We start from the raw sequence: 22,705 nt of genomic DNA, 5'->3' as shown, positions 1-22,705 counted from the left end.
ACATATACCTGCAGTCACTGTCCAACTGCATTGCGCATTGCCAATAATGTAAATATTTGCAATATGTAAATTTGACCAGAGGAGTGAACATATTTATTGTTACATATTTAGTAACAGCTATGGATAGATCAGTTCATGCCTTACTGTCGAAATAAGATCAATAACTGGCAAGAACTTCTCTCTGCTTGAATACAGTTCATCTGTAAATATCATAAACTGTCCAAATATTTGTTTAAAATAGCACTTGTTGGTATTGGGTTGAAATAAAAATAAATAAACAACAATGCAACATACTGTCAGTAGGCCAAAAACTGTCAATTACTGTACATGAGTATAAAAGCTTGTGATTGGCTTTGACTTTGCACATAAACCGGCTCAACTTACAATGAAATGTAGTGAGTCAATGCACTGTCATGCTGGTCACATGATTGAGCAGACCCCTGTCTGTCCACTGCCGCAGTGCGTGTAGTTTGTGGCTTTCACTGGAGCTGTAATGCCGTTCATGAAAGGCCTGCAGAGTGACAACCAAAGCATAAGTACAAGGAATTTTGTATTAAAGAAAGCACAATATACATTAGTTTATTATCTGCCAGGATAACCCCAAGAACTCCTGTTTATGCTTAATGATGTGTGATGTGTGATTGTGTGATGTTTGTTACTGTCTTTTTCTGGTTTAGAAACTGAATGACCCTATGTCTATCAGTTATTGCTATGTATGTAAAGTATCTGTGTTTAGAATTGACAAAGTTATCCTGGTTGTGAGCAATGATTGACATCAGTCAGACACTAACAACCAGTTCTTGAAAATTCAGGCTATTCATAGGCATATATTTTCTATAGACAGCAATAACACCACCACTACCATGGGTTGCATAAAGTTGCACCCAAGATACTTGTTTTGTAGTGCATCTCTTAGAGCAGCTAAACAAGGCAACTTCAGTAGATTTTGGAGACTGGATGCTCCTGGAATTTGTTCAGTCCTTAATATTTATCAGGAAACTTGTGGTGTGTGGTAAGTTTCAGCAGGTTCGTTTACCGCAAGTATTCATGTTTGTGTGGATATATATATATATTGCTTTGTCTATGGACATGATGTGGTTATCCTGGTTAGCTGTATGGTTCTAATAAATGTTACATCACTGTCATCCACTATCTGTCCCTGAAACTCAGCTTGAAAAGGGAGCATTTGTTCAAATGCTTGTTGAAGGCTTATTTATTGAAAAGGACTTTTGTATTGAGCATATCTCCATTCCAGAGAGAATTTCTATATTCCAGCAGTAATTGTATAGCTGGATGATGTTACAGCACATTATTAAATACACTCTGACCTTCAGTTATGCATCTTACAGCTGAGTGATAACATTCATGACTGATATTCATGGCTATTTAAATGTGGTATATCTGTGGGTTTATTTTCAATCTTTTTATTCTTTGTTCTTCATTGTCACTTAAATTTAATGAGTTTAAGTAACCTCAGTTTATTCTCTGAAAATGAAGACTATGGGCCTGGTTTTGCAAAGCAAAGAAAAGGAGCAAATTTGCACCTGGACAAACCATGTTACAATGTTGAGGGTACAAATGGATTTATTTTATTAAATTAATGTTGATCTATGACATGCTGTATCCCAACTATAAATCTGTCCCCACATTTTAAATTTACCTCCCCCTCTAATGCAACATGGTTTTACCAAGGTGCAAATTTGCTCCTTTTCTTTGCTTTGCTCCTAGCTCAAAATCAGGCTCTATGTAGGTACTAATTACACCCTAAAATAATACTAACCCTTATTGTCATTACATAATAACTAGTGGTGATCTGTGATGCTAATCTGTGAAAGATTGGGTACATCCAGATGGACTTTGTTTAAGCATATTTGAAGTATTTTGATGCTTAGACAACCTCCTGAAACAGCTCTCCATTCATTTTAACGGGATTGTAAGGGCGCTCAGATACGGCAGGTAGAGGTACAGACTAATTTATTGTACAGAGCAATTTTAGAATGTGAGAATAAATGACTGTCTGGATATAACTTTGAAAGAGACAGTTTCTATGACTACGTTAAGCAGCTTTACTTCAGTGAATATTAGTACAGATCAGATGATTTAGAAACAATAATGTAAGAGAAAGTGTGCTGTTAATAACTTAATATCATTTTTACAAGCAAGATGAATATTTCATATAGAATAAAAGAGTGAAATGTGTATGATACAATGCAGAGAGCAGTGAGTTTTCCTACATTCATCTGTGCCTATTTTACAACACCTAGCATGTACCAAGGGGAACTGGTTATCTTTCAAGTGTCCTAAGTTTCTACATTGAGTTTATAATTGCATTTTTACATTACATTTATGGGCAGCTATTAACGTGCTTTCAAATTACTATGCAACTAAGAGGTGTCCAGGTTTCCCAATGAAATAAGTGTACAATCCTACCCATATTATCTTATTAAGGTATTCAATCCTGATAAAAATAAGTCTCATTTTTGCACATGCTCTGTCAAATTATTTTGCCTATCCCTAAGGAATACTATAATCCAGCCAGGTCCTCTCAATTGCCTGAACAAGTATATGTACATCCGGCATAAGGTGTCATATTGCTGCATGAATTCTAGAACAATCCATAAAACCCAGCATAAAATGCAGTAGAATAGATGCAAACAGCATCACAGTATTAGTTCATAAAAGATCTACAGGGCTCTCTTGGTTAATACTTTTGTCATCTTTGTCTGTGTTTTTAATTATTTTGGAATTCCTTGTAAAACTTATGAGAATTACCTTTTTTTTAAATTTAGGGTTAAAATATTTTGCTACATGTGCACAAATAACCGATCTCACTTTGAACCTCATGTGCGCCTTGGTTTTGCCTTGGTGCACATAGACAGTCTACCCTCTGTACATCAAGGTGCAATGGGAAAAGGAGCTTTGTGCACAAGTGTAAATGTCCCATCAAAAATCCAAACTTCTATTGCTTTAGATTCACCCCTTTCTGCGTTCATCCAAAATAATGCTTGGTTTAGTCACAATTATAGCTTAAATTAATTATGATAGTGAGAGGACATGGGGCTGTCTTTATTATATGTGGCACATTTTTTTGTTTTTGAATACATTGGGCAAAGTGTACCTTAAGCTTCCCCGCTTAAAAGATGAAATGTGCCCCATTAAATGAAAAGTGTCTCATAGCTTGTGCTAAAATGGAACACCCAAAAAATGTGTCCTTACCACCCCTTTATCTCATTTTATTAATCACGCTCTGCAAAATGAAAACTTTTTTAAACTGCGCTACAAAACTAGGTGCATTGGTGTACGTACTTTGTCCTTTTCAAGAGACGCCATTACTCTGCCATCAGCCAGTGCCAACGTCCGCCTCTCCACAAACCCCACCATCCTGCCTGGTAAACATGTGAGCTTGATGGTGCATGGCAGTACCATTGCTGTGCACAGCATAAATGATGCCCAGTGATTTGTTGGATAGTTAAAAAAAAGTATTTTATGGCAGTCATGTAAAGAGTTTTTAGAAAATGCTTTTACTATGGGAAACATGGATATTGTTTGAGCTAAAGCATAAAAAGGATATTTCCACCCATATCAAATATTTAATAATAGAGACACCTATCCCCAACTAGCAGAACCAAAGGTGTCCATTCTCTGATCATTTTGGGTCATTTTGGATTTCTCTGCTGCTGATACATTTTGGATTGAAAGTTCTCATTAGATGGCACCAGAGTAGCAGTAAAGAAATTCAAAATTCTATTGCCAGCCGTCACCGGAGAATGAGCAATTACGAGGCTTCTGGAGAGGAGTTCCTTCCAAATGGTACAGGTTCTTAGCATTGACTCTAGCCACTCTGCTAGAGATAGGAGCAAGTTTAATATAAAATGTTTAGTATTGGTGGGTTATGTATATATAAAGCTCTATCATGGTAATTTGGCAAATTATGTTGAATGACTTACTGTTTCTTGTGACCTTTCTTTGTCACGGTAGTTTCCGAGCAGGAAATTGGTTTTCCTTTCTCATAAGTTTCCCCTGAATGTCCAGCAGCCACAAATAGGCTAGTGGGAACTGAAATCTTATCATTCTTAACAGTACTGTTTGATAAGTCTAAGGGTCTGCACTGAGGGATCTCCATGCACAAGATATTGTAATCCAAGTTTGACTTCTCTGGTGTGCTGTACTTCTTGGTTGTATGTTCTTGAACAGAAGATTGGGTATTGACTTTCTTGGAAGGAGTCTTTGAAGAACTGGCTTCTTGTTCAGAGGTTTTCTGAGAAGGTAGATTTAGACCTAGTTGTGGAGCAGGCTTTTGGACGGTGTTTGCTTTAAAAGTAGTTGGTGATATTGAGTTTTTGGAAGAAGTATTGGTAGAAGGTGTTTTTTGTAATGAATTTCTATGTCCTTCAATTTTTTGAACTGGTGGCGAGGGAAGATCAAGAGATTGAGAAATGTTTTTAGGTTTCAGGTTATGTTGCCGAACCTCCTTCAGATTTGTGTCAACTTGCGTTGGTTTACTCACAGTGCTAGCCTTGGAAGCATGACTGGTCTGTGTCTTAGGGTTTGTTTGCGAGTGTCCATCCTTCATGGTGCATGTTTGATTTAACTCAGCAGGGATATTGTGCACAGGGCTGGTTTGTGTAGCAATATTCTGAGTTACGCTCTTGAGTGATTTCCTAAAACTTGAAGGATTATTCTGGACTGCTTGACTTGGCTTGAGAACAAGTTGCCCTTCAGTTGGTTTTTGGCCAGTTGAATTCATATAAGACTCAGTACTTTGCTCCGTTTGATGGTGGCTTTGATTCATTGGACTGGTATCTTTCAGGAGAGTAGCACAAGGTTGCTTCATTGTTGCTTTTTTTATACCAGGGTTAGTTTCAACAAAAGCTCCACACATTTTGCTGGATATGTGTAATGGCAAGTTATCATTTTCATTTGTGTTTTCTTCCTCTGTGCTGCTGGTGTTGGGGGTAGATGGTCTTGTGGCATCAGACACTTTGATGGTAGGTATTCGAATATTTACCTCGGATCCAGATCCAGAGCTGTTCTGATTGTTGTGCATATGCATTTTTTTCATGTGATAAACTACTGTTGCTGCATTAAATGCTTGCTGCAAGAGATATAAATGTCTATTATGTATAATATAGTACTCTATTTTTTTAAAATATGAGTAAGACATCTTGTGTGTACAATATGCAATTCGGGTAACCATTTAGCGCTTCAAAATCATTGTTACTGTTCTCTGATTAACAAGATCCACATTTCACATTAATTAATTTTTCCAAACCCATCCCTGACTCCCATAGTTTAGTAACTACTAAGTAATACTAACTGGCAAAGCCAATCTGCATTTCAATGAATATTGCTGTCAACAACAGACAACAAGATAGACTAGACCCACTAATTTCTATTCACTGATGAGTTGTTAATGCTATGGAAAAATACATTGGAATTCATTTAGAGTTTGGAGCAAAGCAAAACAAAGAGCAAATGTGCATGTTGGCAAAACAATGCTGAATTACTAGGAGGGAAACAAATTTAATATGTGCTGGCAGATGGGTTGGCAGTGTACGTGGATCTTGCTAATCCTTTTTTTTTGCTTTGCTCGTAACTTCAAATGGGAAGCACACTGGCTTAGTGGATATCACTTCTGCCTACCAGCACTGGGGTCATGAGTTCGATTCCTGACCATGGCCTTTTTTGAGTTTGTATGTTCGCCCTGTGTTTGCATGGGTTTCCTCCAGGTGCTCAGGTTTCCTCCCACACTCACAAAAAAGTTCGTAGGTTAATTGGCTGCTATTAAATTGACCTTAGTCACTCTCGGTCTGTTTGTGTGTATGTTTAAGAATTTAGACTGTAAGCTCCAATGGGGCAGGCGCTGATGTGAGTGAATTCTCTGTACAGCGCTGCGGAACTAGTTGCGCTATATAAATAGCTGATGATGAAATGAGGCCCATTATGTATAAAGGCTCATGGATTCCTCAGGCCAAATCACTCTTTGGCTAAGTACAGCCCCATTCTCTGCGATGATTGCTTTAAATAATGTGATTCAACCAGAATAAACATCTTTTTTAACATTATTTTTTTTATATCTACCAAGGTTAGAATTAAGAAACTATTTCATGTTAAATATTATGCAGTAAACTGGTGCTAATATGGGCTACATAATCTTAGGGTTTAAGGCTCACCTAGCCAGAATGTTGTCCCTCTGCCCTGGCTTTCTAATACCTTCCAAGTGGCAGCAAATGACTTAAAGATGTTCCCATGTCACCCCTTCACTCATAGGAAAGTCAGCTCACCTCAACCTTCAAAGACTAGTGTATAATATTTTTTTTTTAATAGGTTAGGCTACAGATATATGCAATATTTGCAAGTAAAGTTCACTTAAGAGTTGCATCAACTCACCCTCCATTTGCTTTTAGCAAAGTTCTTCTTGATTTGGATGCTCACAGAGCGGTAGATGTCCCTATGAGATGCCGTATTTCCTGCAATCCTGCAGAGGATGAAAATATTTTTATGTAACACCCTGCTTGCCCTGTCAGGCTGTTTAGGAAATGGGTCATGGCTTACAGAGATTGATACATCTCTACAGTCTACTATCCCACTACAGGGGCGCACGCAGAGGGGGATTCTGGTTCTCTGATTTGTAAGATCAACATTTCACATGAATCCCCTCCGCGAACAGCAGTGCTCCTACATAGCGACACTGTACTATACAGCAGCCATGGCGCTGCCAAAGAAGCATCCGCGGCAGTGCTGTATTGCACTACAATACAGCACTGCCGCGGACGTTTCTTTGACAGCCGTTCAGTGCAGTGCCGCCGAAATGGAGCTGCTGCGCATGCACCAGCTCTCTATATAATTTTTTTTAACCCCCCCCTTAAAAATCCTGGGTGCGCCCCTGAACTATGTCTTTCTCAGACATTAATGTATGCTTGAAGAATTGAGACTAAATCAAGTACAAGGTAGTAAATGACCTCTTTATAATAGCATAGAGAATGGAAAGATATATGCATGTAAATTAAGTTAATAAGCCATAAGAATAACTTTATGTCTGTGCTTGGACAAAAAAAAACTTGCACACCCAGTGCTATCTATGTCAACAGGCAAATTAACACGCAAAACATTTTTGGAAAGCAGTTTACAAGAAAACCATTTATTAACTGTTTTTAATTCCCACTGCCAAACACTAATTAGATGATCATAATTATTAGACACGACTATAATACTGAGATGTTTCTAAATTGCTAGACTGCATTTATAGACTAATTTATTTCTGGTCTGGCAGAGCAGGGTTTTTTTTAATATGGCACTTAGAATAGATATGTAGCATTGATATGAGAAGTGCCACTCTTTTCTCTGTTAACAGCTGTTCATGTTGTTAAACCAATTTCACAATAAAATCATGTTGCTCTGCCAGTGGGATCAGGGAATCAAAATCTTACCATGGATGCTTGAGGGCCCTTTCGCAGTTATACCGTTTCTTGGGATCTTTTTCCAACAGACAGCTTATAAAATCTTTTGCTGGAAGATGAGATATAAGATTATGGTTAATATAATGAAGATTTAACCCAGTTTACAGACTGATAAAAATGTCACTCATAGACAACCAGATTGTTGGTGGAGAATGGCGTATTTATTTACCCAATAAATGTAATAGATTGGGTGTGTTCCAGATGCTGAATATTTCACTACTTAGGTGTACACATGCTTTGTTTTCACGAGTGAATAAAGAAAATCTCACCATAATTGCTCTATAAATTGAATTATTCAACCTTAAAGTGAAAGAGACAGTAAATATGATAAAATATATACATACCAGATTTGGAAATATCATCCCAAAATGGGGATTCAAATTCATATGTGCCGTCTCTAATTTTCTCAAAGAGTTTAGATTCCGTTTCCTCATAGAATGGGGGGTATCCGCAAAGCCTAAGTGAAAATAGAAATTAGTTAGATGTATGAACCTTGTTTCACATAGAGGCACAGATCCCTCTCTGATTAATCTACTACTGCCATCATTCATACCTTCTCCCTCTCCTACTAATTTTCCCACCTCCAGGAGTAGTGTCATTCACTCTCTTCTTCATCTCACTGCATTCTGAAGCAGACTGGCATTCATAAACGTGCACATAGCTCTGTTAATTGTGTGTTATGAATGTTTTAGTGCTCACGTTGCACTGGTCACTACCACTACTGAATTGCTTAAACACAGGTATGCAAGAGGAACAAAGCAAAAACTGCATACATTAGTGACACATACTTAAAAAGAACAAGAAAATATGCAGAGCCATTGTATTGGATGGAAGTGGATAGGTTGAAGAGAGAAGTCAGTCAGCGACCTTTGCTTCAAGGTAAAGAAGTTTGTACTCTATGACATCTGGGAGTAAATGTATCAAGCTAAGTTTCCAGCGGGTTTGAAAAGTGGAGATTTTGCCGATAATAACCAATCAAATTCTAGCTATCATTTTGTAGAATGTACTAAATAAATGGTAACCAGAATCCGATTGGTTGCTATAGGCAACGTTTCCACTTTTCAAACCTGCCGGAAACTGGCAGCTGGATATATTTACCTCCTGGAATCCTTAAACTGGCCATAAAACATAGTAATTATTAATCTATCAATATCATAATTTGTGATTGTCAGCCAGGAATCATAGTGTAATGACAGCTGTGCTAGTCACAAGTCAATCGTATTTGATTGGGCAGGTTTGTTTTTCCATTTGGCTGGAGATTGCATCACTATGTGCGTGTCAAAGTTAATGAAAATAAAGGGACCCCTTAAAATCCGGACACTGGGCCCAACCGACAAACAATCACATCTGTACATCTTCTCTATCCATGCTTGTGATCAATTTGGCCACAGATCTTGTGTTGTTCATCAATTTGGTAGTGTGACTGGGTGTCATTACCCTCGCATTGTCAGACTTTGCCTAAATCCTAAGTCATTGAATGACCTTCATTTTGCTTGTTTTAAAATGAAAAATGAAAAAAACAGAATATCTAACCCACATGCAAATTCTTTCAGATGTCAACAGAGTACTTACAGAATGTAGGTTATGACTCCAATAGACCAGCAGTCCACTGCTTTACTATATGGCTTTTGTGCAAGGACTTCTGGAGCTAGAAAAAGAACATGGACAAATCTTATATTAGAACATAGATCACATGACCAGTCCTTCATCTGAAACAAATGCATAGCTAAAAAACTTTTCTAAAACTTACAGGAACAGAAAATTTAATCAGAGATAAAGAGCATCCATTGTCTAGGTGTGTAGATATAACAGATTTAGAATATTTATGATGCAGGAGACCTGTTTTATCATTTCACCCTTTTTGACGTAAGGTGTAACAATGTAGTCTTGATTTTGTATTTTGTATTACATTACATTTAAAACTGATATACATAAAATATGTTGGAGCCACATGAATGGTGTAGTTTTGAGTGTTTATTTATCAACATGATTGTGCTTTAAAACATCCTTTAAAAAGAAATATTATGCTCACCAACATATCCTGGAGTGCCACAGGCAGTGGACATGATCCCGGTTTCCTCCATTTTTGAAAGCCCAAAATCAGTTATCATAATCTTGGCGTTTTCATCAGGAGTGAGGTAAAGAAGGTTTTCTGGCTGCAAGTCACAAAAGTTTAGAAAGTGTAATCCCTACAGTGTAAACGGTGTTGAAATAAAATATTTTTTAGCTGATCAGATTGTCCTCTCACATATTATACTTTGTATCTATAAAAATGTAGGTGATTGTTGTACTAATTAGGATGATGTAGGGCAAGGCAGCTGCGGTATCATTGTCTCACATTCTCCTTTGCAGTATGTATCTGTAGCAGTTAATAAACCACCCACCATATCATTGCGTTTGCATGAGACACACAAAAATCTGAATTGTGGCACTAAACTAAAACAGCCTTGTTTGTGTTTGTGTTTATGTTATTGCAGGTGTAGTCATTATAATGTAATTTTCACTTCACATGTTTGTCATATACATGAACATCTGTAGCACTGTTATTTTTTTTATGGAGAAACATAAGTGAAAAATCAGAAAAAAACGCTTTTGGCTAAAACAATTAAAGGCAGCCTGAGCATGCTGGGACCTGTAGTGCACCAGGGATAAAATTCATATTAACAATGACTATATTGTTATTACCCCACACCCAGCCAGGGGAGTGGGTAGGACCCTAGTGCTATCATCTCCCTAGAGCCTAGGGCTGGTTTGTCATTATGGCAGGGGGACCTCACTCTGCGGGTTTTCTTGCCATAGTGCCACCAGTCCTGACTGGCCTAATGCTAATAATAGTAAAATTGGGGGACTCCACATTTACTTGTACCCCTGATTTTGCTACTACCAGCCTAGACTGCCAGTACTAAGGTCGGTTATACTCTTTGGTTGGGGGCTGGGGGACATTTATTTAATAATTTATCTGCCTTTTGGGCCGCTGGGACTGATACACTCAAGTGGCCCGTAAGGCAGATAAAGAGGTGTGTCTGTACAATTTGCATAGTATTCAAAGTTGCACGGACCTATGCAAATTACGGGATGCAATTTACCCTTACAATTTAAATGTAAATTGCATCCAACTGTACGTCAGACTCTAAAAGTGTATTAAGGACCTACAGTAGCTTTCTACAAATATGTAGCTTGATAAACTTGCAACCTCTTCATTTAAATAGGTTGTGCTCTTTCGGACAGTCCATCCGTAATATAATCGTCTCCCCCTTCTATGTAACAAACAGGGGGACCTTTTACCAGAAACCCACAGTTACTTAAAGGCAGGAGCAGCTCACTGCCCAGTATGACAATCCTCTGAGCTCTCCAGCAATGTAGGCTATGGCGCAATTGGATTCCCGGATTCAAGTTAAGTTGGTGTTTGAGGGAAGGGGGAGAGGGGGAACCCCATATTTACCATGGGGGGTACAAGTTATACTAATGGAGGTGTTTTGGGCATTTGGACAACCCACTTAAGGTATGTCTATTGAATTCATATTAAGCAAGTTTAGACTGCGTGGATGTAGCAGTATTCAATAGCATATAGTTCTGTGACTATAAAGATAATTTTTACATCTTTTTACCTTTAAGTCCCTGTGGACAATTCCGTTGTCATGGAGATATTGAACAGCTGAAAGAACCTGACGTATTACATTGCTGGCATCTTTCTCAGTGTACACTCCACGTTCCAATATACGATCAAATAGTTCTCCTCCGGATACCCTACAGGACACAATTATATGCTATAAGTAAATTACATTAGTATACATTATGCTGTAATCACAAGTTTCTCCCACATGTTTATGTGTCACCTATGTGCCAATGGAATCTACAGCAATACCCACCTATGATTGTCAATGCATCAGGATTCTGTATGTAATGTACAGAATATGGCATACCTGCCAAAACTCCCAATTTCCCTTTGACAGTCCCAGTTTTTGGTGACTAGATGGGTCATGGTCTACAGGAAAGCGGGTGTGGACCAACCAAAATGTGGATTTGGTCCATGATTTGGTGCATATTGGTGTGGTATCGTGTGCACTAAAAGCTAAATGGGATACATTATCTTTGCAATGTACAGTATATTACTTGTTTTAATACATATTTAGTTTTGGACAGAAAATGGACTACCTCTAAGTACTGTATTGTGGGTCTTAAATCCTCACAGCTGTTGATCTGATTGCCAATGGCAAATAGAATTTTCACTACTTGCAAAGTAATTGAATATTTGTTCTCAGAAGTATCAAACATAATATTCAGTGCTATCAATTTTAATGCAACCCCCTGGACACAGCAGAGAAGGTAATTTGATTGGGCTTAACCAATATTCATAAGATTATAGCTTAGCAATTCACTAGGAACCCCTGACATCACTGAGGCATGTACAATATTCACAAACATACACAAAAACCTACACAGAAACACACACAAATCTTCCAGGAACTTATAATAACTAAGAATATTTACATTAAGCTGGGATTCATCAAGCATTTTTATATGTCCCGAACATTTGTAGTGAGTTCTGAAACATGAAACAATTATTTCCCCAGTTCATGTCACCACACCACTTACAGCTGCATGACGAGGTAGAAGTGTGAAGAGCTCTCGTAGACATCTTCAAGTGTCACAATGTTATCGTGCTTAATCCTGAAGAGAACAGGACAAAACATTTGTTCAGCTTGTTTGATTTAGCACAAAGTAGAAATGAATAAGGTGAGTGTATTGTACACGTGAGAGAAAATCAATTTGTCATGAATTTCTGACAATAGATCAAGGATATATTCAACTAGAGGTGAAAAAAAAATAACTTCAATTATTTAAAATAACGTTGTACACAAGTAAATGTAAGAGCTTATCCAGATGAATTAATTTTCAGAATCTACTTGTATCCTCTACTGTTTGGAAAACTGCAAATAAAATATGACTATGGATCCTATGTCGCCCCATATGTGTTGTCAACATGGATAGTGCTGAAATACATGGGACTGCCATAAACACACAAAAAATGATGCTCTATTGATCACTATGCTTTTAGCTCTGTTATCCTAATATTTCCTTAGTTTTTATTTGTGGTTTATCCACATCACATGCTATTTGGGCATTCCAAGGCTAGCCAGGGCGAAAATTGTTCTATTGGCTAGATTTTCCATCTAGTCTAGTCAAAATTTTATAAATCCTGACTATTTATTTTTTGAACACACGCAGTGTATTGTGGGTTATTTTGAAGTAGAATGCTCAAACTGGAAAACTGATTTACAACATTTGTAGTCAATACATTTCTCTTTTTAATGACCAAGATTTACTGGAGATAATGTTACCCTTTACAAAAGTTAGGTTGGCAAATGTCTGGAGTTAAAGTTCTGCAACAGATTAAGATACACTGGTTGCCTTTACTTACTAAACAAACAAAAGATGGCTAAACATCAATGTCAATTGTCTGCAAAAACATTAAATCAGTATAATACATAAACATGCATATAGGAAAGTCTTACTTTTTTAGCACAGCAATTTCATTCTCCAAGCTCCGATCTCTTGAACTGTTTACTTTCTTGATACACTTCAGGGCAAAGTGTTGTCCAGTAGATCTGTGCTTTACTAGGTAAACCTCTGAGAAGGCCCCTCTGCAAGAAACGAAAAACAAGTCAGCTGTATGAACTTTGAAGTGCATTTGACACTGCAATCCTCCACATTAGTTTGACAGACCCTCACATCACTATTTTGTGCTGTTGGGCATCCAGCTCCTTATTACCATCTAACTGTCAGTCTGTAGCTTTATGCTTTCCTCCATTCCCATGCTCACTCATTATACTGTTCCTGTCACCTGCATTTCTGTCGTCATTAATATAATCACATGAGTGGAAAGGACACTGCCTCCCACATGATCAGCACACTCAACTCATAAAGTACCGTTTTAGATTACCACCGGAAGTATCGTGTGCTGCTGTGAGGATTCTGATGACTTGATTGGCTGCAAGATGCGCTACCAACTTGAAAACTGGTGACATAGTGGAAAAGTAGGAAATGAAGATAAAGACAACTAAGTGCTCTAACCCTGGTCAATGCAACTTTACTGTATTGATATATACAAATATTTGCATGAAAGTGATTTAGATATTAAACATGTGGTAAATTTGTCGATAAACATTTATGTAGATAGTGTATTATTTAATGATTGGTATAGAAAGGTCATTAGTTTATTTTAAATAAATCATAGACAGTCTGGGACACTTTCATTGTTGGTGTCTGCTGTGTCTGTTACAGCAGAGACTTTTATATGTTTCTTAACCATAGCACTCTTCAACAGGACTTCCTAATTAGGCAAGTGATGATAGGGGTGTGGCCGTGTCATGATGTTGGTGTTGTCACGTCCTGGGTGCGTGCCTAATGCTTCTGAAGCACTAGATTTCCCTCTTAACTCCTCCCCTTCCCTCCCATTCAACAACTCCAATGCTATGCGCACTAGTGTGCACGGTACCCGTTCACAGCAGCAGTGAACAGACAATACCTCTCTAATTAATGGCCTTGGAGTTTGTATAGTCTCCCCATGTTTGTGTGGGTTTCCACCGGGTGCTCCAACCATAATCTTTGTGTGTATGTTAAGGAATATAGACTGTAAGCTCCAAAGGAGCAGGGGCTGATGTGAGTTCTCTGTACAGCCCTGATGATGGGCAACCTGATTTACTTCAATAGTCGCAAAAAAAAAGGGCCAGAAATGGCCTACACACCTGCATCACTAATCCCAATGCACACTGCACTCCCTCTACCTCCTCTGCTTATGGGCTGCGTCACATCCCTGGACTGTGCAGAGGAGATTATGTGATGCGGAAGTCACTGCTCTCATTCTTTGCTTTATAGCAAAGCAGAAAATACGTCTGATCAGGAGCAGTGGACTGGGGACCTCAGATGAAGGCTCTCCACTTGCAGTCCATGGGCCACCTGATGTCCACCATTGACCCCTTGCTTATGTTTCTCCAAGTGCTGCCTTGTATGGTACATTGCTTCTGCAGTATTCATAAGTTACCTTAGATATTCAAAATTAAGCAGCACCTTATTTACAAACTGTAGATCAGAGTATTTCTTTGCATGTGACAAGGAAGATAAGCATTGTAAGGACACGTGTAGATCCTTTGTTTATTGTACAATACATCTCAGAGCTGGCGTACAAAGCACATGTCATATTACATCTTCATGTCTTTTCACTTAAAAATATAGAGATCCATTCATAATGTTTCTGTGAAGTGTGACAGGTGAACACATTACGTTCAAGCTAGGCAATTATTTTTCCATTACATCAATGACTTTTCTGAAGTAAAGAAGACATGTAAGCATTAGAAGAATATTCACATGGACTAAAGCAAACTATTGCCTGAATAATATTAGTTGTATCTAGAGACGAGTAAAATGTTATAATAGTTTCCTCATTCCACATTCAGAATTCTCCCACATCATTTTTGTCGCACCCAGAATTCAAACAACACCAGGGAAGAATGAATGGACATAATCGTGATTCTTACTCTATTTATAGGGAGGAATTCAATTAGCTGCAAAGTGTCTCCGGAACACCCGTGAGTGGTGGAGATTTAACAGAAATCTCATAGAAGTGCAAGGAAAAGTGAGCGGAGGTTTCTACCGTAATTGCCGGCAATGTTCCCGGTGTGATGTCCACGCAACACATCGCCGGATATTATAGACTATAAATTTTGATAAAAGCGGAATATAAAATGTATAAATACAGTAAAGAGTAGCGTAGCAAAAGTCGAATACTATCTTAGGCAATGTGCACCTCTGTAAAACTGGCCTGTTCCACCGCAAAATTTAATTGTCACAAATTTCTGCCACCATTTCACTCATCTCTTCCTGCTTCCACTCTATTAGATTCCTTCTGATGTGCAACACGACTTTCCCCTAACCTCAAGCATTCACTAATTCCCATAAAACATATCTGTTTAGGTGATCTCCGCTACTTTCTAATTTAATCACATTTGTCTATATTTAATTCTAGAACTCTTGCTGCCCGAAAGTTATATACCTGCAACAATACTTATTGAAAATAAGTGTCCCATCTATATTGTATTTGGTAAGGCAGCTCTCACTCAAACTCAAATCAATGCAAACGAAAAAATATACTCTACTTGTGAATGGGGTATATTTTCTCTCTGGCTAGGGATTTGACAGATTGCTAAACTCTCTGTGCCTGAGTCATTAAGGAAAGTAAGGCAAAAAAAAGAGTAAATGTTCTCCGGGACAAACCATGTTACAATGCAAGGGGTGCAAATTAGTTTATTGTTTTGCACATAAGAAAAATACAGGCCGTTTTTTCATGTAGCACACAAATACTTTATAGCTTTATTTTTATACTGAAATTTAAAGCTGATTTAGGACTAACTATTAATATGCCATCATATTTTAAATTTACTTCCCCCTCCAATGCAACATGGTTTTGCCCAAGTACATAGTTACTCCTTTTTTATGATTTGCTCTCCTTAATGATTCAGGCCCTCTGTTTGGCCACTGGCATGATTAAATAATAGCAGATTATTCTATTATCATGGAGATATTTTACCTGGGTACCTACTTTATATGTTTTAATTCTAAGCTCAGGAAGTCAATTTAAATGGTTTATTATTACTTTAAAGTACACAATACGAGATGGGTTACATTTGTATTATTTAAATGCATTCTTCCTAAACTATCAGATTCTCCCCTCCATGAAGATTCTAAAACATCAGTTCCCTAACATCTGCTGTTAGGAGACAGGGTTTTCCCCAGATCTGGCCATTCTGCCAATCATCTAGTACACCAAGGACAGGCCACTGGTGTTTCTGGAAGGGGTATTTCCTGCCCCATAGTACCTATTCATTTAGAAGTGCATGGGATGTTGGGGGAAAAAGCTGCTACTGAACAACATGTGGCTAACGGGTACTTCCCATTTTTCCAGTGTTCAGCATCAGACCTTATTGCTCGTGGACTTATACAGTAATTCAATATGCTATATCACTGTTATACTTGTTTGCCTTTTAGATGTTTTTGTGCATTCTATATGTAATCTCTGATAACTTTATTGAGGAAGCAATGTGACTGCCTCTCACAAAAGATGACATTGTTAAAAAGCCTAGTCTGAAAGCCTTTCTCTGCACTCTGTAAGTGCAATACGTCTGCCCTGGTATAGATGTATTTCATAACACAAAAGCGATTTCCCTATGGACGGAGGTAATTGAAATTGTGGATAGCTGTGGAAAAGCAATCTAATGCAGCACCAAAACACCATCTCTATAAAAGAAAAGATTAATTGAGGCAGAGACAATTCTATTCACTACTTCAGAAAAGGGCAGAATACATTGGAGACCATTACATAATGTGTATATTTCCAGGGTTGCACAGAGAAGAGCAAATAGCTACAAAACATATTGACGTATTAAAATGATCTCATCCAAAACCTAATACATCCACTTTTACAGCCACCATTTAGCTTTCTAACTAACAATCGGTAGATTAATAATTTTATAACCTCTTAGGAAGCTAACATTGTCCTGTTCTAATCACTCTTTGACATAGTTATATATTCTGCATACTCCTACTTTAAACTACCCAAATATAGATTTATTTGACTTGCTTGTGCTTTATTTTTGCAAATTTTCCTGTGTGACTGTCTCAAGCAGCCGTTTCGAACCAGAGTCTCAGGACATATTTGTATTTCACAATGCTTGGCCAGTTTTGTCACCAGGATTTAGGTATGACAGGTGAATTGTATTTGAAAAAGAATATATAGATAATATGTGAGATATTTTTTAATTTAAGGTTAAATAGAAATAGCTAAGATTAACTCTGGATATTTTTTTCATTCCAGTTCTATTTCTAACATTTTTTAAATAATATTCAGGGGCCTGATTCATTAAGGATCTTAACTTGAGAAACTTCTTATTTCAGTATCCTGGACAAAACCATGTTACAATGCAAGGGGTGCAAATTAGTATTCTGGTTTGCACATAAGTTAAATGCTGCCTATTTTTTCATGTAGCACACAAATATCAACTTTAAATTTCAGTGTTCAAATAAGCTATCAAGTATTTGTGTGCTACATGACAAAACAGTCAGTATTTAACTTATGTGCAAAACAGAATACTAATTTGCACCCCTTGCATTGTAACATGGTTTTGTCCAGGAGACTGAAATAAGAAGTTTCTCAAGTTAAGATCCTTAATGAATCAGGCCCCAGGTGTTTCAGGCAAAAAAAATAATGAAAAGGCCGGTAAATTAATTAGAACAAGAGGTGTTTTCCAAGCTAAAAAAGACCGGGAACCAATGGTCTATTTAGTCTATTTAGTACTATTTATGTTCTAGGTCACCTAACATTCTTAGGCATTTTTCTTTAATTAAATATGTAATAAAAACACTCAAAACTGTACTATAAGCATCAAAGGATTCTAGGAGCCACCATTTATCTGTAAACACACTATAAAGGGTATAGTCTATGGGACTTCATTTTTTCCCCTCATAAAATTAATATATTCTTCATTTGACTTTCAGGATCCTCCCTACTTTAAATATCACATAGTTTAAAAGGCCTACAATTCACCACAGATATAGTATATATGGTTCATAGTTACTGCATGCTATTTGAGCAGATGTTGTTTAACATTTAAAGGCTTCATGGAACGGATTTTGGAATTGTTATCTAACACTAACAATATGAGAAGGTCAATGAAGTAAATGTGTCCACTGCATCATTTTCTAAGCCCTGGATTTAAAGGTAATTTTCGGTAAAGTACTTCAGTGTATCAGAAGTTAAAGCTGAAATCCTAATTATACAAGGAAGAGTTATGCAAGAGACCTTTAGCATCTACAAAGCTGGATTGCCCTGGTAAAGCCTCATCAACAAATTAACTGCATTCCCCTGCCCTACTTTTACCCAATCATTTCTTTGTCAACTCGGTTAGCTTATGTACTCAGTTTGCAATCATCTGTTTAAACAGTTATGTCTTCCCCAATAAATGAGCAGAGTCTGGGAAATACATGGTGTCTCATGTTCAGGGAGTTTTCACCAATATTTATAAAAAAATATTCAATTTCTATGTGGTTGTGGGATACATTTCTGCATTAACAGATGCAATAGTGACCCAGCACTTATACTACATATCTCCTTAAGTTTATGTCTTAAAAATGTCCCTCTAGCTTGATAGGCAGTCCAGAAGTTGATGGTAAATGTTTAATGGTTAACGTACTTTGCTATACACTATTGCTAATTCCTTGAATCTATTCAACAGCATAATTAGCATAAAAAAATATTGTTCTAGCTTGATTGGCTTAATCGTAGCACTACTGAGATTTAAATTAACGTAAGGTATATATATATATATATATATATATATATATATATATCCTGATGTAATTAATACGGTAAATCGGCATAGTTCTGTTTGCCCCATTGGATCTTACTACACAAATGCTATTTTCTCTGTGCACCATTAATAAAATGTTGTATAAATATATTGCCAGTCGGCCTGAAGATCCCAAGCTGTTTCTTCGAAGAAGATAACATATCACTCAAGATAATAAAACATGTGTTTCAAATATAATAACGATGAAGCTAATTATATAATGATAATCCTTTTAGTTTCAAAGTTTATTTCTTACCTCAAACTACTTTTTTATAATGTAATATCTCGTCATTTGAATGTCCCCTCACCTCATCCACTTTTCACTAGATTTCTATATTAGTAGTAACCATCAGTTGACTCAATAAATATGGAACCACCCCTAGACGCCAAGAAACTCTAATTCCACAAAAAGTTACAGTATTCAACAATAATTCAACAATGTACGATATTTGCTTCTCTCACAGGTGTCAAAAGCAGTTTGGCCAAGAGTAGAAGTGACACTGTTTACAGTACACCTCACAAAATTTCCAGTGCCTAAAGAGGGACACTTTATAAAAAAGAATGCCTTTTTCCTTAATATGTAAGAATTGATTAAGTTAATTCAGTTACAACTTAGGAGTGCAGTGTGTCTGCCTTGTTATTTCATAACACATACACAACTTCTATTGGGAGATAAAAGTCAGTATGTATGAATTGATTTTTTGGCTCTGGAATTTTGCCTGGTTATAAGTTGCTCCATGGCAGCAAGATTGTGTCTTTTGTTAAGGGCAGTGGTGGTCTCACGCGGCCGCTATGTGGCCTGACAGTGAGGAGAGTCCACAATGCTGGTCCATCCAATTCAGCACCCCCCTTACATGCTCTACACATGCAGTCAACCACCTTTAGCCTATCAGTGGCAGAACACTTGAGCAGATGTACCAGCATCACTAATCCCACCAAACTGTGGCTATGGAGTCCAGCGATTGCATGTTATGCTCCTGGTAATAGGGCAATCACCTGATTTAGATGATGGAAAGATTGGAACGTTCTACATGGATAATAATTTAATTGCAAATTTTGCACAAGCCTAACTGCAAAAATGACAAAAATGAAAACATTTGTATGTTAGATAGTTAAATGAGCTACAAGGGTGGAGAAACTTGAAGGTGTTCCATACTTTCTGCTTAGACAATAGCTCCTCTTAGACAATTAGGTCAATTTCGCTGCAAACATTTTAACACATACTTTAACCACTACTTTCAACATGTTGCTATTTGTTCATCTAGATGCACAGGGCAAATCAGACTCACAGTCTTTTTTTTCCAATTTTCCAAACAATTGGAACAAAACACCAAATACAAGGCATTTATAAAAAAAGACAAACAATAATAGATAAAGGAGAGCCAGTACTAATCAATAAAACGCAGAGCGCTGTTGTGCTAAATAAGGTTAGTAAAATATCAGTACACAGTCCAGCCGGAAATAAGTCCTAAAGGAGCGCTTAATCCATACAGATCAATACATAAGATTCAAAAGAATGACAGGTTTAAAAGGACAGGGGTGATTGGATCCAAACCTGTGAAATTCAGACATATGCGGCAATAAGTAAAGTGGCTATCAAGGAAATGTGATGCAAGTAACAAAAGTGACTTAAAAATGAAGTAATCATTGAGCTTGGGGTTGTTTGCTATTAGAAGACTAGATAAGTGCTATTCTTTCAAATGATAATTTGCTCAATGTTTGTTTTCCTGGTGGTGGATGTTAAGTAGCAGTTACCCAGCAGATGAGAGTTAGCAAAGCTGATAATTACAACCCCCGCCGTCTGATTCCCCCCTCCCCTTTAAATTACACTGCTCTGAAATGAATGCAGCACAGTTTCCAGTAATGATAATAGTCCTTGTGTTGCCTGGATACCAGAGTCATTCTCTCTGGGTGATATGAAGCGACCATCGTCAAAGCTTCAGTATCTGTGTATCCAAGGTTGTGCGATCTAAGCATAGCAATGATCTTGGCTTTAATAGTATCAAGCTATGCTATGTGCACGCTGACTCTTTCTAACACGTGCTTGCAACTCAGTTTATAGCTTTTAGCTGGAAAGCATCAGGCTGCTTGTCTGTCTTGGGAATTCAAGTCGATGCTGGAATAATGAGTTGTAGTCAAACTTTGAAAATATTTATTGACAAATTGTGACAAGTGTTCTTATTATTATTACGAGACAAATTTTACCAAACTTTTTCAGTACTGTAAATTTACTGATGGTTGGAAGCCATAGAAAAGTGATTCTTCATATTTAACATATACAAATTACAATCCACATATTTTTCTACAGGTTTGTACATGACATGTGATAAGAACACATACACTACAACTGGAGGAAAAATGTTTTCACCATCAAAATAGAATGTGGTTTATCAATGTAAGGGTAATCAGGCTGTAGAATCCCCTAGCAAGGTGGTGATATCAGATTCACTAGATGGATGTAACAATGTATTACAAGCATTTCTTACAATGAACTCTATCAGTAGCTATAATAAGTTAATTATATGGCTGGGGTGATTGATCCAATTGAATTGCCATTATGTTTTTAGGAAGGAATTTGAAATAAATCTCCCTTGCTACGGTTTTTGTTGACGTTCCTCTGGATCAACACAGCTAGAGTTTAGAAAAGGATAACCGTGTCCTTTTCAACCTGCTATATAACTATATATATCTGTGTATTGCACTTTGTTTCTTTTACGTATGAAGAGTGTCCTACAATGATTTTAAACTTTGTTCTTCACCTACACTGCCCTAGAGTTTGCACTCTTAGGAACACTGTCATAGAAAACAGGTTAAGTCAGATGATGAAAAGTTTCTGTATTGTAATAAGATAAAATTGTGGTCTACAACAGAACAAAGGCAACAACTTTTAATAAAAAAAAGTTCTCTAATAATGAATGAACAAAAAAACTAGGCAAATAATAATGGGACTGGACTGTTTTATGTTCTTAGATTTATCTCTAAAATACAAATACAAGAGGAAAATAAAAAAAATACTGTTATGGTGGCTTTAAAGGATAACATTAACTTCATCCAAAACGAAAAATGTAGTTTTGAATTGTGTTCACTAATATAAACTAAAGTACAAAGTTATACCCACCTTAGAGATGGCATAGTGCCACTTAGCGATCTGTCTCCTACTACAGCTGGTCTCTTTTAAATGATCAAAAGTGTTTTCAATGCCTCTTACCCTTAGAACTCTCCGTCTCATGAATTAGAAGTTCACAGGGGAATGGCATTGTCAACACCGCTGTATGTTTTAAGCAGACAAGCAATAATGGGACAGTAGATTGCAGACCACTGGAACCTTTGAGTGGAACCAACAGATATGGATAGCAATAGACTACGTATAAATAAGACTTTGCTCTTTCTAATATTGTAATACACACCCAAAATAAACTTTATATTCTTTTTTAGTATTTTTGTTTTTACATTTTACTTCAATGTTAGAACATCGCTATCCGGAGCAGAAATAAGGCAACCACTGTCTTCTTCATAAAGTGAAATTATAGCAGGTAGTACACGGGTAGTGGGAAGCTGAATCCAGTGTAAAGTACATACATAAATACATTTGTGATGACTTAAGGTACTTGGAAATAAGAATATTACGTAGCAGGTTAACTGAAAATTAGTGTCAGAACCTATTTGGTTTTCTAATGTGATAGCACAAAATCCTTAGTAAACATTTCCATTGGGAAGATAAAACATGCGAATGAAAACATGTAAACAGCTCACATAGACATGCTTTGAAAGCAGCTTAACATTTGCAAATGATTGCATTTGCTGGTAGGAAGAGTTGGGTGGATTGGGATGTGCCTTCCTCAA

The 22,705-nt window shown here is 37.2% G+C and overlaps 1 protein-coding gene across 2 annotated transcripts in view; it reads right to left on the bottom strand.

The window, feature by feature from the left end:
* The window catches only part of CAMK1G (calcium/calmodulin dependent protein kinase IG), an 88,493-nt gene that overhangs the window by 1,678 nt on the left and 64,110 nt on the right, over positions 1-22,705 (bottom strand). For both annotated transcript variants that reach the window (XM_075196219.1, XM_075196218.1), the window contains exons 4-13: positions 12,977-13,105; positions 12,057-12,131; positions 11,069-11,207; positions 9,493-9,616; positions 9,033-9,108; positions 7,805-7,917; positions 7,431-7,509; positions 6,391-6,478; positions 3,948-5,095; positions 385-511 (exon numbers count right to left, since the gene is read on the bottom strand). In XM_075196219.1, coding sequence (XP_075052320.1) covers positions 421-511; positions 3,948-5,095; positions 6,391-6,478; positions 7,431-7,509; positions 7,805-7,917; positions 9,033-9,108; positions 9,493-9,616; positions 11,069-11,207; positions 12,057-12,131; positions 12,977-13,105 — 2,062 coding nt within the window. In that variant the 3' untranslated portion in view covers positions 385-420. The remainder of the gene's footprint in view (positions 1-384; positions 512-3,947; positions 5,096-6,390; positions 6,479-7,430; positions 7,510-7,804; positions 7,918-9,032; positions 9,109-9,492; positions 9,617-11,068; positions 11,208-12,056; positions 12,132-12,976; positions 13,106-22,705) is intronic.

The sequence above is a fragment of the Mixophyes fleayi genome, chromosome 2, assembly GCF_038048845.1.
Source record: "Mixophyes fleayi isolate aMixFle1 chromosome 2, aMixFle1.hap1, whole genome shotgun sequence".
NCBI lineage: Eukaryota > Metazoa > Chordata > Amphibia > Anura > Limnodynastidae > Mixophyes > Mixophyes fleayi.
The sequence above is the reverse complement of the archived record's forward strand: the minus strand, read 5'-3'. Positions and strand labels throughout refer to the sequence as shown.